This window comes from Gopherus flavomarginatus, chromosome 2, assembly GCF_025201925.1.
Source record: "Gopherus flavomarginatus isolate rGopFla2 chromosome 2, rGopFla2.mat.asm, whole genome shotgun sequence".
NCBI lineage: Eukaryota > Metazoa > Chordata > Testudines > Testudinidae > Gopherus > Gopherus flavomarginatus.
Window position 1 is genome coordinate 257634877 of NC_066618.1, and position 16191 is coordinate 257651067.

Here is a 16191-nt window from a genome sequence, read left to right on the forward strand (position 1 = left end):
AAAAAAGATAAAAGAAATAGTATTTTTTAGTTCACCTCATACAAGTACTGTAGTGCAATCTCCTTAGCATGAAAGTGCAACTTACATACGTAGAAGTGTGTGTGTGTGTGTGTGTGTGTGTGTGTATTATATATATATATATATATATAATAGTGGCACCCAAAAACAAAACAATGTAAAACTTTAGAGCAGTGGTGGGCAATCTGCAGCCTGCAGGCAGCATGTGGCCCATCAGGGTAATCTGCTGGCGGGCCGCAAGACAGTTTGATTACATTGACCGCCGAAGGCAGAGCTGCCTGCCAGTCCCAGTGGCTGCGGTTCGCCGTTCCCAGCCAATGGGAGCTGTGGATGGCCGTGCCTGTGGCAATCAATGTAAACAAATTGTCTGACGGCCTGCCAGCAGATTACCCTGACAGGCCGCAGGTTGTCCACCACTGCTTTAGAGCCTGCAAATCCACTCAGTCCTACTTCTTGTTCAGCCAATTGCTAAGACAAACAAGTTTGTTTACATTTACAGGAGATACTGCTGCCCGCTTTTTATTTACAATGTCACCTGAAGTGAGAACAGATGTTCGCATGGCACTGTTAATTGAATGGAAAAATACTGTATCTTTTGTTTACACTGTAAAAAAAGATAATAAAAAATAATAAAATAAAGTGAGCACCATACATTTTGTATTCTGTGTTGTAATTGAAATCAATATATTTTGGAAATGTAGAAAGATATCCCAAAATATTTATAATAAATTTAAATTGGTATTCTATTATTGTTTAATAGTGTGATTAAAACTGTGATTAATCGTGACTATTTTTAATCTCTTGATTAATTGCGATTTTTTTAATCGTTTGACAGCACTAATATAAATGTGAACAAAGTGAAAATATATAGTTGCCTCTCATAACTCAAGTATTTTTATCCAAAATAACACCTTTTGGGTTGCAACTAAAGCCCAGTCTACTCTGTCCTAGAAACAGTCTGTGAATCATATTTTAAATTGTTTAATAAATGTGCCTCAAGCACAATGTCTGTTATGGCTTGGCTGGCCGGTGTGAATGGGGCAAGCAACCAGGAATAGGTGTGACATTTTAAGATCGACATTAATTTTCAGTTTCATCTGGAACTCGGGAAGGGAGACACTGTCTTAGTGGGAGTCATCGGGGCTGGGATTAGACAATGGGATTTTGCTTTGGTTTAGCCTTATGTTTTCGTGACTAAGTACCTCTTCTAAGCCAAAAAAACCCAAAACTTCCTGCACTGGCTCCCTCCCAAATTCTTCTTGGGTGTATTACTTAAGGTAGGTTTAAAAAAAAAGTCAATACTCGCAAGATTTGTGAGAGAACACTCAAACGCCTTCCTTTGGTTGCTGCATTCAGTGTGGATCTTATGCTCTTGGAGCCACAGAAAAATTGGCTGATCTTGTAAAATGCAAGAACTGAATTATCTAGCCAGAACAAAGTGAGTTACGAAGTGTGTGTGAATGCTAAGGGATATAGTTTATTGGAAGGTCTCTGAAACACCCACAGCTTTTGGCTAAACCAGGGCTGTGTTCACTAGGGGAGTCAATTACCATCCTCTTTGGTTTGCTCTGTGCTGGGATTATACCCAGTTTGCAGCTTTCACCCTGCTGGTGGCTGGTCTGGTGGAAGCTGGCTGGCAACTCTTCACTCTTCTCTCCATTTGAAGAACCGGAATGAAGTGAAGAGTGTACAACCTTCTGGGAAACACTAAGAAAAATTTATTTAAATGAGATTTTACTGTATTATGAAATTCCTGAATTGATGACATCTTTGATTTAACTATATTTTTGGGGTGCTTTGTTACTCCCTGCACTGTTTTGTAATCTGAAGGAAAAGAAGGCTGTGTTACAGGTACTATTTAGTTATCTTCACTTAATTTTTTTTCAGACATTTGTTCCCCATAAAGAAAATGAACATGTGTTGAAGTTCCTTGAAGTAAAATTTGGATTAAACACAACTAAGTAAGTTTGAGCTATTTATTTACAGCTGTCTAAAATACATAGAATTTTGAAATTACTTTGAAAAATACAGCATTTAAATGCAGATGCTCCTAATATTTTGTAGGAAAACTTAAAAACTAATTTTTTACCTTCTTTTAAAAAAAAAAAACTTGGGAAATTCGGCACATACAGGATATGCTTGGGGTTTCTGGAATTCTGTAGCTTGGGGTTTTTGGAATTCTGGCACTTCAGTGCCATTTCCTGCAGCAAGGGTAAAAGTTTCTGGTTAGTTTTTTTCAATATTTAAACCCTGCATCAGAGAGCCCTGAAAACATCCTACTTCTAACCAATATTTCTAAGCCTGGTCTTCACTTGGGGGGGGGAAGTGGGGGAATTGATCTAATTTATGCAACTTCTACATGAATAACATAGCTGAAGTCGACGTATTTAGATCGACTTACTGTGGTGTCTTCACCATGGTGAATCAACTGCTGCCGCTCCCCCGTCAACTCTGCCTGCACCTCTCGCAATGCTGGAGTACAGGAGTTGACGGGAGAGGGCTCAGAGGTCAATTTATCTAAAGTAGACACGATAAATTGATCCCCGCTGGATCGATCGCTGCCCGCCAATCTGGCAGGTAATGTAGACATACCCTAATAATAGTGGGAGACTAAGATGATGATGGGAAACCATGGAGCTAAATTCATGTAGTCTAGAAAAGGGAAGACTCTGGAGAGAGAGAGAGAGGGCATCAACAATGAGTATTGTTACTTCAAACGTATTTTTGTAAGTAAATGGAGGGAATTATTGAAAATTTTGGAAGATTGTAAGACAAGGTGCTGTAACCCTTAAGATGAGAAGAAAATGTTAAGGCTTGATATTAAAAATGTGCTTTTAACCGTAATAATTGGGCAGAGAGCTAGAGTACCAGAGCCAATGACAGGCACCATCACTGCAGATATTCTAGATTATTTTAAGCAGCAAAGAATCCTGTGGTGCCTTACAGACTAACAGATGTTTTGGAGCATGAGCTTTCGTGGGTGAATACCCATTTCGTCAGATGCATGTAGTGGAAATTTCCAGGGGCAGGTATATATATGCAAGCAAGAAGCAAGCTAGAGATAACGAGGTTAGTTCAATCAGGGAGGATGAGGCCCTGTTCTGTAGTTCAAAACCACTTTCTTCTCCCTTGGTTTTCACACCTCAACGGCTAGAACAGGGCCTCATCCTCCTCGATTGAACTAACCTCATTATCTCTAGCTTGCTTCTTGCTTGCATATATATATACCTGCCCCTGGAAATTTCCACTACATGCATCCGACGAAGTGGGTATTCACGCACGAAAGCTCATGCTCCAAAACGTCTGTTAGTCTATAAGGTGCCACAGGATTCTTTGCTGCTTTTACAGATCCAGACTAACATGGCTACCCCTCTGATAGATTATTTTAGATGAGACATAGGTAATGATATTGAAATATGCACTTTGTTGAACTCTGAGAGCTCCCAGCACCTGAGACCAATGCTTACAAACTCTATACAGGAAGTGCTACCGTCTCCACTGAAATGCACTTGCCTCTGTACAAAATGACTTCACAGCATTCCAGGACAGGAAGTAAAGAATACAATTACATACAACTGAAATTAATGGGGGAATTTTGGGAAGGCAGAATGTAATAAGCTTAGCCAAGACACAGTGATTAACATTCCTATTTTTCCTGAAAGCTCCAGAAAGGGTCTTTAATGGCTACATTTTGTCAGGATTTTGGTTTTATCTCAACTAACAGGTGCTTTAGAGATCTGTATATGAGACTTTTTACAGTGATTGTATTATTTCACTTTTAAGACATGGAGTTACTCCCCTTAAATCAGTGATTGAGACAATGGGATGAGAGTCCTCCTGGATAATTGTGAAGATTCCCATTAGAATGATGGGAGCTTGATCTGTACTCTCACAATTTCCTGTCTCTCTTGAGGTTATCTGAGAAGTCCTGTTAAAATCTCTCACAATCCATTGCTTCTGGGAACAGCGCTAGAAACTGTGGGATAGGTACCAAGTGCAACTAAATATGTCTAGAACAGGGATTGTGGCACAAAAGTTGTTAAAGTGACTCCTCACTAGTGCCCACTAATGTGGACGCAGTGCACTGTTCATCCTTAAACTGGTTCTGTCCAGACACATTGACTGAAAATGGTTTGATTCTCTAGAGTAGATGCAAAAAGAAGAAAAGAGGGAGAAGAAAGGGAGTGGGAAGTCCTAGTAAAGATACAGGAGATGAAGACATGGACAAATTCAGTGCATCATTTACATCATCGGTTTTACATTCCAGTAGAGGATATTGATTTTTAGCAATACATAAATTAAAGACTAGACTTTCTTGGTTCTCTGGTTGAATTCTTTTGTGAGAGGAAAGAAGGATTGTCAAGTGATTAAGACCCAGGACTGGAACTTGGGAATACCATGTTCTTTTCTTGGCTCTGCTGTAAGTTATCTATGTGATCTTCGATGAACTAGCTCAGCTTTCAGTTTCCTTCTCTGTGAAATGGGGATGAACACACTTTCTTTCTTCAAGAATAAGTCATTAGGTTTAATTCATTGATATCTGTGAAGTACTTTGTGATTCCCCAGAATGAAGTTTTTAGAAATGGATTTTTCCCTGTATAGAAGTGCTTATACAATGTTATAACCTGCTCTTTTCAGATCACAGAATATACATTTCAAGGATGATCTTATGAGCTGATTTTAAAAAAAAACATGCCTGCAAAACCATTATATATTTGGAAAAAAATTGTTATTGGGGAGGAAATATATTAATTTGGATTCAGCTGAGCAGATTAGCTAATAATTTTTTTTTGTGTGGTATTTCTGCCTTACTAGGAACTTTACAGTGAACTGGCTTCTTTGTCAAGAATCCCTTCAGACACCATCTCAAGACTTTTTTTTGCGGCTAACTCAGTCATCTCTATTGCCTTTTTATATTTTAGTATTAATTATCTGCCTTTCTTCTGTAACTCAAGTCATTTTTAGGAGAATTAGGTAAGTGGTTTATTTTTTATCGCTTATTTTTATACAGCTAATTTGACGATTATTAAATTATATATAAACGGTTAGTTGTAATCTTCTGATAGACCAGGGTGTGTAAAACTGTATAAAACTTTTATGAATTTATCCATAGCTTGATAGCAAATATGAATGGAAGAGAGCTCCATAGATAATTCCCAGATAGGTAGTACATCACCAACCCTTGCTGCCAGAAGAGGGGAGGTCTGGATCCTTCTAAGAGCTCCTTCCGTGTCAGCCTCTGACTAGTGTGTTTCTGGTAGGGAGTAGGAGGTGCAGAGTCTCCTGGCTGCTGCAAGAGGATTTATGTTTCTCTAGCATTTGTCTCCACCACAACCTCTTGGCTGCCATGAATAAGGTGGAGGAATGGAGAGGATCTCCAGTAGTCGGGTTTTCCTCTGTCTTTTTTGGCCCTGATCTCCTATTATGAGTGCCTGTGTCTTCTGCTGCTGAGCAGGGGGAGGGATAGCTCAGTGGTTTGAGCATTGGCCTGCTAAACCCAGGATTGTGAGTTCAGTCCTTGAGGGGGCCATTTAGGGACCTGGGGCAAAAATCAGTACTTGGTCCTGCTAGTGAAGGCAGGAGGCTGGACTCAATGACCTTTCAAGGTCCCTTCCAGTTCTAGGAGATTAGGTATATCTCCAATTATAAAAAAAAAAAAAAAAAAAAATGCCAAGCAGTAGAGTAAAACTGACCTGATTTCTTTGTTTCTCTGTGGCTCACAAGATTCTGAAAAGAACCAAGTGTCCTCTTTGAATATGTCTTCACTGCACTGGGGTGTGTGTGTGTGTGTGGCAGATGTAGGCATACCTGAGCTTGCTTTGACTGAGAGAGCTCACTAAAAATAGCACTGAAAGCAGGGCAGCTCAGGCAGTTGTATGAGTTAGCCACCAGAGTACAAGCCCGCCTAGGTACACACTCAAGTGTCTAGCTCATACCACCACTTGTGCTGCTGCAGCTGCGCTACTATTTTTAGTGAGCTAGCTCAAACAAAGCTAACCCAGGTGTGCTTACACATGCTGCAGTCAAATCCCCTGAATACAGTGTAAACATACCCTTATTTTGAATCTGTTTTTGCTTGGTAAAACTGTGAACAGTAGAAGAGGCAATGGAACTGTCTGCAGGCTTAGAATGGCACCACTGCATAGGTCCTAATATAGAAGTTTATCTTTGAAATCTTAAGTGCTAGAAAATTACCTTACTCATTTCTGAAGTAAGTTGTGCTGAATGTAATGAAAGGTGTAGATTCCCTCCTGTGCCAGGTCAAGCTTCCCACTTGCGAGGGGCATAGATGAGAGTGGATTTTTCAAAATCTGTCAGACTTTTAGGAGCTGAAGATTTTGCCATATTTATTGGAAAGTTGTTTCCCCTGAGATTTGTAACAAGTAATCAGCTTTGATGCATAATGATTTTGTCAGTTTTAATTTTCTCATTCTTCAAATTGATTTTCACTTGTAATAAGCATGACAACTTTGTGACAAGCAGTGGCTTCAATTTGTGCAACAAAACTCTTTTTCAGAAAATCTAAAAAAAGTCCAAACATTGTTTTTTGATTATGAAGTATTAATAGTCTTAGTTCTCCATTTTGTCACAATGAAGTTTATTATTGTGATGTAGCTCAAAATAATTTTATGATTGAATAAAATCTATTCCTTCCCATTCCACCTCTCACCTTCTGAGTTGATGAATGGATTTGTTTTATATATGCAGGATAGCAACCTAAATCTGATACTGCTAGGATCTGTAATGATGAGATTGAACTTTCTTCCATCTCTTTTTCTGTCCTCAAATTATAGGTGCAGTTACACTGATTCTACAGCTTGCAGTTGGGCTTATAATATGACAAAGCATAGTTTAACTTAAGTACAGCATACTTCAGTGCAGAATAGTTACATGTGTGAAGGCTTGTTACTCGTGAATTAGATTCTCTTTTAAAGTTATTTATTATTTTTGTTATCATAATGCCTAGGAGCCCTAATCATGGACCAAGTCATGGAACCAGACAAGCACAGAACATAGACAGTCCCTGCCCTCAAAGAGCTTACAATCTAAATACAAGACAAGAGACATAAGATAAATACAGACAGATGGACAGGGTTACAAGGAAACAATAAGATAATATTGGTCAGCATGATAGATAGTGGTATCAGCACACCAGTGGCCTAACTGTTGTCAAGTGTTTTATAGGTATCACAGCTTGAGACACCATGTGAGATAAATGCTGTTTCATTTTCTTCCAACTGCAGTGGTGAACCACTCAAAGAAAAAATTACACTTGACGATGGCCGAATTGGAGAGAGGCCAGAGATAGCTTATCATGTAATCCACACAATGTTAATGGGTTCTCTTACAATGATGTTGGAAGGGTAAGTTTTATATTGATATTTCTGTTTTGAAAGTGGCAAAATATTACTAACTGGACATAGTACTTTAGTCACCCTTTTAGAAGTTGTCCAAATTGTCCGCCTCCCACATTCTTCTCTGAAACCCATTTGACATACAACACTACTAATTACTCTAGGAAGTAGCTCAGTGAGCTTTGACCATATATCTCCCCCACGCCCGCCCGGGGTGAGCTTTGACCATACATCTCCCCCGCCCCCTCCCCCCCACACAAAAGTAGACTATGCTTAAGTATCTTTGGTTTCTTGAATGCATTTTTTTAGGTTTTTCCCAGCATAAATCTGAGACGTTAATTGGAACAAATTTTTAATCATTCCCCTGTTGGTCTTCAAATTCAGCTGCTGTGCTAGCATTCTTTTTAAATTCTAATGTTCCATTGAAATCTTATGTAACTTTTTGATGCACCAAGTAGTTCATGGTTAAGGCCATTCTTGAATTGTGGGATGATTTGTCCAATAATTGCTGCTGAGTTGTGGACAAGCCATGGAAAATTGTGGGAAAGTAATGATGGGCCTATCTGTGGTAATAAGGTCCATTATTAGTTTTCCACGATTATTTGCTGTCAGGAGCCCAGGGCTGAGAGTGGAGGCCCCTGTTGTTGGCCGCCCGGGGCTCCTACTGTCAAAATTGCAGTGGAAGCCTAATATTACAGGAGCTGCAATTTCCAAAATATTGCAAATTAAGGAGGGCCTTATTCGTGGTGTATCATGGAAACTAGAAATGGAAAAGACCTCTACTCCTTGTCTATTTAGGACATAATGAGATGTGCGTTTTTACATGTCAAGCAACAGCAAAGCAGTTTAAAAAGATATTCTGAACATTTGTTCTTATGACACTAGATGTAGTGCTGTTTAAACTAAAACAATGGCATTTTCCAGACTGTCGGCCAAATAAATTTTAGAGACAGGTGTGTGTTTGTGTCTGAAGTCTGAATACAATCTGTGCAATGTCTCATCTTTGGATTTTTGTGGTGTTTCTCAGCATAAAGTACCTGTGGACTCCCTATATGTGTATGCTTGCTGCATTTGGTGTATGTTCCCCTGAGCTTTGGATGACGCTTTTCAAGTGGCTTCGACTGAGAGCTGTACACCCAGTATTGCTGGTGAGTCATTGTTACCAGTCATTTTTAGCCAGTGTTGGCAGTTGTTAGAGCTAATGAATACATCTCTTTTACAAGGGGTGAGTAATTGAGAATTCTAAAGAAACATTTAAGATTAGAAAAATAGGGCAGCCTGGATAAATTTATATTTAATTGTCGGGAAAGATTGAAAAATTGTCAAACTAAATAATAGCTGGAATTATTCATATAAGATTTGTTGAGACCATTTGTCTGCTCATGTTTATGCTACAGCCTCTAAAAGGCATCAGGGTTTAAGAGGGATAAATGCTGCTGTGGGAACCAGGACCATTTCTTTTGTAATCCCAGCTCTACCACTGATGCGATGAATGGTAAATCACATCTCTTTTCTGCCACGTGTTACCATTCTATAAAATGGGGATCATATCCAGTTACTCTGGGTGTTCTGAGGAATAATTATTTATTGAATGTTTGTGCAATGCTTTGGACATGTCACTTGCTATGTAAATGCTAAGCAGTAGTGCTCTGTAAGAATTGCCAAGGCAGTTCTTCCAGTTGTAATGTAGTTGATACCAGGTTATGTAAAAACATCTATTTGTTTCTATTTCATGTTTTATTTTATGCATGCAATTAACTGATCTACTGCCGTTTTAATTGTCAATAGATTGCTTTGCATACATTCAGTACTAGAAATTACCAAAACCATGTTATACTACTCCTTCTTTGCAAGATCAGGTTGATTAGCTGGAATGCTGCTGTGCTGTATAATAGACTGTTTTTGTATTAATACTGTGATTCTGAATGAGAGAATAAATACAATTAAAGGGAATTTAACTGCACTTTTCATTTTTTTTTCTTTGTCTCTTGATCACATTAGTGAGAGAACCTATTCACTCTTGCTTCCTTCCCCAGTTCATTTATGCACTTCATCACTGTTACTTGAAGAATAAACTATTCAGACCCAATACTACTAAAGTTAGTGAGCCAAATTCTGCAGTGTTTAATCAAGTAAAATCCTGTTTGTTCATACTGAGTTTTGCTTGACTAAGAACTGTAGAATTTGTCATTTAATGTTCATGTCTGAGACTCGTTCTATTACAGCTGACATCTTTTAAATGTGCAGTGTTGTTGTATATGATTTGGTCCAAGAATATTAGAGAGATGAGGTCCAATAAAAGATACTACCTATCCTACCTTGTGTCTCAGCTTTTAGGCAGAAACAATAAATATCCAAGGTTCCATGTGTGAGGAATAAAGGAGCTATCAGTAATATTTTTTCTTTTTTTTTTTTTTTTAATATTCTAGGCTCTCATTCTGAGTATGGCAGTTCCAAGTATAATAGGTTTCAGCTTGTGGAAAGAGGTAAGAAAAAGAGTATTTTAAGTGTTCATTGTAGGCACAGTAAAGTAATGTCTTGCTGGTGAGAGAAGATAGTGCCTATGTGAAGTGTGCTCTAATGAACACAGTTCTTTAAAAATAGCAAATAAAATCATATATACTTGTATGTATAGGGATACATAACAATTGTGGCTGGTGCAATTAAAAAATGCATTAGTCTGTTGGCTGAAAACAAACACATTCATTTAAATTTTGGATTTATAAAGTAAAGTGATTGTACAGAGAGAATATTGCAAAAGTTAAACATTGAAACATTTTAAAGAGTATGTCATCCCATGCATGTTTTCACTGAGAGGCAGTTAGTTAAGTTGGAAGTAGAATTACAGAAGGCAGTTGCAAGTGCTTCATTTGAAAAGCTCCTGTCAACAAGAAATGGACTTCTTAGTTTAGAACCTTATGTAGAAATCGTCTAGATGTTCAAGTACTACACTAAAGGATACCATTTAGGCACTTGTATAGTTGTGTCCTGATTTTTAAAAAAAGTTAAGTTCTATATTGCAGTAGTTCAGAAAAGCTATTTCTAAATACTTAATTGTTTTTTAACAGTTTATTTATTTGAGAAGTGTTAAAAGGTTTACAAATCCTTGCCATGTAAATATCAAAAACAAAACAATCATTACAATAGTGAGCTTTTGTTAAATAGACATTATACAGGAATCAGATTGCTCTTTTAATAGGTGTTATCATATTACAGAGTGAATAGTTGTTAAAATTTAAGTTTGGTAAATAGCAAATGTATCTGAAAATTGTAGCTCTTCTCTGTACTGAGATGACATGAACACAAAAACAAACAGATATAAACTGGCCATCAACAAGTTCAGGCTCAAAATTAGGCAAAGGTTTCTAACCAAGGAGTTAAGTTCTGGAACAGCCTTCCAAGGGGTACGGGGTGGGGGCAAAAAACCAAATGGGCTTCAAGACTGAGCTTGATAAGTTAATGGAGGGAATGGTGTGATGGAACTGCCTACAATGGCATGTGGCGCATCGGCAACTGCCAGTAGCAAAAATCCCCAACAACTGGAGATGGGACACTAGATAGAGAGGGCTCTGTTACTACAGAGAATTTTTTCCCAGGTATCTGCCTGATGAGTCTTGCCCGCATGCTCAGGGTCTAACTGATCACCATATTGGAGTCGGGAAGGAATTTTCCCTTGGGTCAGATTGGCAGAGACCCTAGGGCAGTGGTTCTTAACCAGGGGTATGCATACCCCAGGGGTATACACAAGTCTTGCATAGGGTACATCAATTCATCCAGACATTTGCCTAGTTTTACTAAAATTTCATACAGACAATGAATGACTTGTTTATATTGCTCTATATATTGACGTGTAAGTACAGTATTTGTATTCCAATTGATTTATTTTATAATTATATGGTGAAAGTGAGCAACTTTTCAGTAATAGTGTGCTGTGACACTTTGTATTTTTATGTCTGATTTTGTAAGCAAGTAGTTTTTTAAAGTGAGGTGCAACTTGTGGGTACGCAAGACAAATCAGACTCCTGAAAGGAGTACAGTAGTCTGGAATGGTTGAGAGCCACTGCCCTAGGGTTTTTTTTGCCTTCCTCTGCAACATGGGGTATGGGTCACTTGCAGTTCTAAACCAGTGTAAATGGTGAATTCTCTGTAACCTGAAGTCTTTAAACCATGATTTGAGGACTTCAGTATCTCAGCCAGAGGTTAGGGGTTTATTACAGAAGTACATGGGTGAGGTACTGGGGCCTGCAATGTGCGGGACGTCAGACTAGATCACGATGGTCCCTTAGTGATTAAGGTACAAACATCTGATTCAAATGGTTTATTATTGACATTCTGATACAATGGTATGTATAGCAGTAGAGTAAGACTTTCTTTACACATCTTCTGACTTCACATATGCTGCCAGTGCATTTAGATTGGCTCTCTGAGAAGCTATAATGTCCAAAAAAAGAAGTTGTCAGATATAAATCTATTTAAAGTAAATAAAACTTGTTCGGTTGACTGGGGAATTCTGTACTTCAAATTGTTCTAACAGGACTCTTAGGGTTTGGACACCTAGTGGGCTCCGTATGTTACAAATCCAGTTTAAGAAGTTTGTGTCATTATACCATAGAACAGAACTGAAGGAAAGGGTGACAAAGTTGCAAAATGTTAAAAAGATCCAGATGTTATAATAATTTTTCTCTCAAACTTCCATAATTTTATACTGAAGAGAATTGCATTGGGGTCATTTGAGGACCAGCAGAACACTTCCAACACAATGCATTACTAGATTAAATTACATAGTATTGTTAGACCTACCTATTGAGGGACAACTGCAATTTAGTTTACTATTGTATGCTTCAAGTTACTGTCTCAAAAACCAAAGGGAAAAAGTTTGTGGGTTTTGTTTTTTTTTAATATAAAGGGTCAGATTCACTCCTGGTCTAAATCCTTTGTACTAAAACATTGAATTTGGACCAAAATATAGAACAGTTTTATTAGACTTTAATTGATCATCTGTAGCAATATTTCTTTTGTGACTGTAAAGACTACAGATTACTCTTATTGCTATATTTAAAGTTATAGTGTATATGAGCGATCACATTGGGCTTACCATGGTATGTAATAAACTTCTGTTTATTTTCTTCAGTATTTTCCTAGGATAATGACAGAGCTTTCAGAACTGCAAGAATTTTATGACTCAGATACAGTAGAACTCATGATGTGGGTAAAGTAAGTGTGAGTTCCTGGATGTATCTCTGTTTTGTTTTGCTCAAGGCATTTTTGTTTTGAGTAATAACAGCATATTTTATCATAAAACATAAGAACAGCCATACTGGGTCAGACCAAAGGTCATCTAGCCCAGTGTCCTGTCTTCTGACAGTAGCCAATGCCAGGTGCCCCAGAGGAAGTGAACAGAACGGGTAATCACCAAGTGATCCATCCCCTGTCGCCCATTCCCGGCTTCTGGCAATCAGAGGCTAGAGACACCATCCCAGTGCATCCTTGCTAATAGCTGTTGATGGACCTATCCTCCATGAACTTATCTAGTTCTGTTTTGAACCCTGTTGTAGTCTTGGCCTTCACAACATCCTCTGGCAAGGAGTTCCACAGGTTAACTGTGCATTGTATGAAAAAAATACTTCCTTTTGTTTGTTTTAAACCTGCTGCCTGTTAATTTCATTTGATGACCCCTAGTTCTTCTGTTATGAGGAGGAGTAAATAACACTACCTTATTTACTTTCTTCACACCTGTCAAGATTTTATAGACCTCAATCATGTCTGCCCTTAGTCATCTCTTTTCCAAGATGAAAAGTCCCAGTCTTATTAATTTCTTCTCATATGGCAGCTGTTTCATTCCCCTAATCATTTTTGTTGCCCCTGTCTGAACCTTTTCCAATTCCAATAAATCTTTTTTTAAGATGGGGCAACCACATCTGCACGCAGTATTCAACATGTGGGCATGCCATGGATTTATATAGAGGCAATATGATATTTTCTGTCTTATTATCATCCCTTTCTTAATGATTCCCAACATTCTGTTCACTTTTTTGACTGCTACTGCACATTGAGTGGATGTTTTCAGAGAACTATCCACAATGACTCCAAGATCTCTTTCTTGAGTGGTAGCAGCCAATTTAGACCCTATCATTTTATAAGAACAAAAGAACAAATGGATATAAACTGGCCATCAGGAGGTTTAGATCTGAAATTAGATGAAGGTTTCTAACCATCAGAGGACTGAAGTTCTGGAACAGCCTTCCAAGGGGAGCAGTGGCGGCAAAAGACATATCTGGCTTCAAGACTAAACTTGATAAGTTTATGGAGGGGATGGTACGATGGGATAGCCTAATTTTGGCAATTATTTGATCTTTGACTATTAGTGGTAAATATGCCCAATGGCTTTTGATGGGATGTTAAATGAGATGGGATCTGAGTTACAACAGAGAATTCTTTCCTGGGTGTCTGGCTGGTGAGTCTCGCCCACACACTCAGGGTTTAACTGATCGCCATATTTGGGGTCAGGAAGGAATTTTCCTCCAGGCAGATTGGCAGAGGCCCTGGGGGGTTTTCACCTTCCTCTGCAGTATGGAGCACAGGTCACTTGCTGGAGGATTCTCTGCACCTTGAAGTCTTTAAACCATGATTTAAGGACTTCAATAGCTCAGACATAGGTTAAGGGTTTGATACAGGAGAGGGTGTGGGGATTCTGTGGCCAGCGTGTGCAGGAGGTCAGACTAGACAATCATAAAGGTTCCTTCTGACCTTAAAGTCTATGATTCTATATGTATAGTTGTGATTGTTTTCCAACGTTCATTACTTTGCATTTATCAACATTGAATTTCATCTGTCATTTTGTTGCCCAGTCACCCAATTTTTAGAGATCCTTTTGTAGCTCTTTGCAGTCTGCCTGTGACTTAAGTATCTTAAGCAATTTTGTATCATCTGCAAATGTTGCCACCTCACTGTTTACCCCTTTTTGCAGATCATTTATGAATATATTGAAAAGGATGGGACCGAGTACAGAGCCCTGGGGGACACCACTATTTACCTCTCTCCATTCTGAAAACCTACCCTTTGTTTCCTATCTTTTAACCAGTTACTAGTTCATAAGAGGACCTTCCCTCTTATCCCATGAAGCTTACTTTGCTTAAGAGCCTTTGGTGAGGGACCTTGTCAAAGGCTTTCTGAAAATCTAAGTACACTATATCCACTGGATTCCCCTTGTCCACATGCCTGTTGACCTCCTCAAAGAATTCTAATAGATTGGTGAGGCATGATTTCCCTTCACAAAACCATATTGACTCTTCCGCAACAAATTATGTTCACCTATGTGTCTGACAACTTTGTTCTTTACTATGGTTTCAACCAGTTTGCCTGGTACTGAAGTCAGGTTTACCGATCTGTAATTGTCAGGATTACCTCTAGAGCCCTTTTTAAAAATTGGCATCACATTAGCTATCCTCAAGTCATTTGATACAGAAGATGATTAAATGATAGGTTACAGACTACAGATATTAATCAAAATCCAGTTATTAATCTGAGTTTTCCCTCCATACTTGATTATGTGATTTGGGAAGAGAAAGAAGACAGGGATTATGGGCTTGATATTACTTCCATTTAAAGCAATAGGAACTTGTCATTGACTTCAGTGGGAGCAGAAGCAGCTCCTGCATTGTATGTGACTTGCTTTCATATAACTTAATTACCAACCTTAATCGCCAATTAAAAAACTTCAAGTTGGTGAATGTTATATTCTTAGTTCTTTAGATGCTGATTTTGTAATAGCTATTTGCAAAAAAACATTGGTGGAGACAAATATCAGGCTTGATCCTGCAAGGTGCATAACCACTTACGTTTTTAGCTGTATCAGAGCCAGAGTGCTCAGTAACTGGCAGAATCAGCACTACTGATGGAAGGAAGAAGAGATTTAAGTAAAGCAATAATGTAATGTAATTGGTTCAAGACTTCCACTTTGACCAGGAGGCTGTCAGTTCTTGTCCATGGCTAGCTGTGTTGGTCATAACTAAGGCTACGTTTTAGTCACAGGTATTTTTAGTAAAAGCCACGGACAGTAAACAAAAATTCACAGCCCATGACCTGTCCCTAACTTTTACTAAAAATACCTGTGATTAAAACTTGGGTGGGGGGGCTGCCCCGGACCACTGCAGGTGCTGGGAGAGGGTGGCCTGGGTGTTGGGGGTGGGGGGAGGTAGAAGCATGTGGCCTGGGACCCCCGCTGGTGCTGAGGGGGGTGGGTGGGCAGGCAGCGATGTGTGGCCCGGGACCCCCGCTGGTGCTGGAGGTGGGTGGGCAGGCAGTAGTGTGTGTCCCAGGACCCACGCTGGTGCTGGGGGTGGGGGGGCTGATGGGGCCGGCACGCTACCTACCTGCCTCCATGCCTTCCCCACCCAGCAGCAGCAGCAGACTCCGTTTGGGTGTAGGAGGAGACAGGGCATTGGGGCATGGGATGGGGTGAGGCAGGCTCTGGGTGACACTTACCTGGCTGAGGGGCTCCCCAGAAGTGGTGACATCCCCCTCACTTAGCTCCATCCTAGGTAGAGGCGTGGCCAGGCAGTTCTGTACACCCCGCCCCCAGCAGCTCCCATTGGCCACAGTTCCCAGCCAATGTGAGCTAGAAAGCCAGCATTCTGTCCGGAGGCAGTGTGCAGAGCTGCCTGGCCATGCCTCCTCCTAGCAGCTGAGCGAGGGGGATGTCGCCACTTCTGGGGAGCCCCCCAGGCAAGTGCCCCCTAGAGCCTGCCTCACCCTGTCCTGTACCCCAGTCCCCTGCCCCCTCCCACACCCAAACTCTGCTGCTGAGGCCGTGGTGGCT

At 39.7% G+C, this 16191-nt stretch overlaps 1 protein-coding gene across 2 annotated transcripts in view; it reads left to right on the top strand.

Moving 5' to 3' along the window:
• The window catches only part of DPY19L4 (dpy-19 like 4), a 56155-nt gene that overhangs the window by 24420 nt on the left and 15544 nt on the right, over positions 1-16191 (top strand). For both annotated transcript variants that reach the window (XM_050940875.1, XM_050940874.1), the window contains exons 11-16: positions 1906-1979; positions 4834-4992; positions 7263-7382; positions 8401-8521; positions 9803-9859; positions 12505-12587. In XM_050940875.1, the coding sequence (XP_050796832.1) occupies positions 1906-1979; positions 4834-4992; positions 7263-7382; positions 8401-8521; positions 9803-9859; positions 12505-12587 (614 nt within the window). The remainder of the gene's footprint in view (positions 1-1905; positions 1980-4833; positions 4993-7262; positions 7383-8400; positions 8522-9802; positions 9860-12504; positions 12588-16191) is intronic.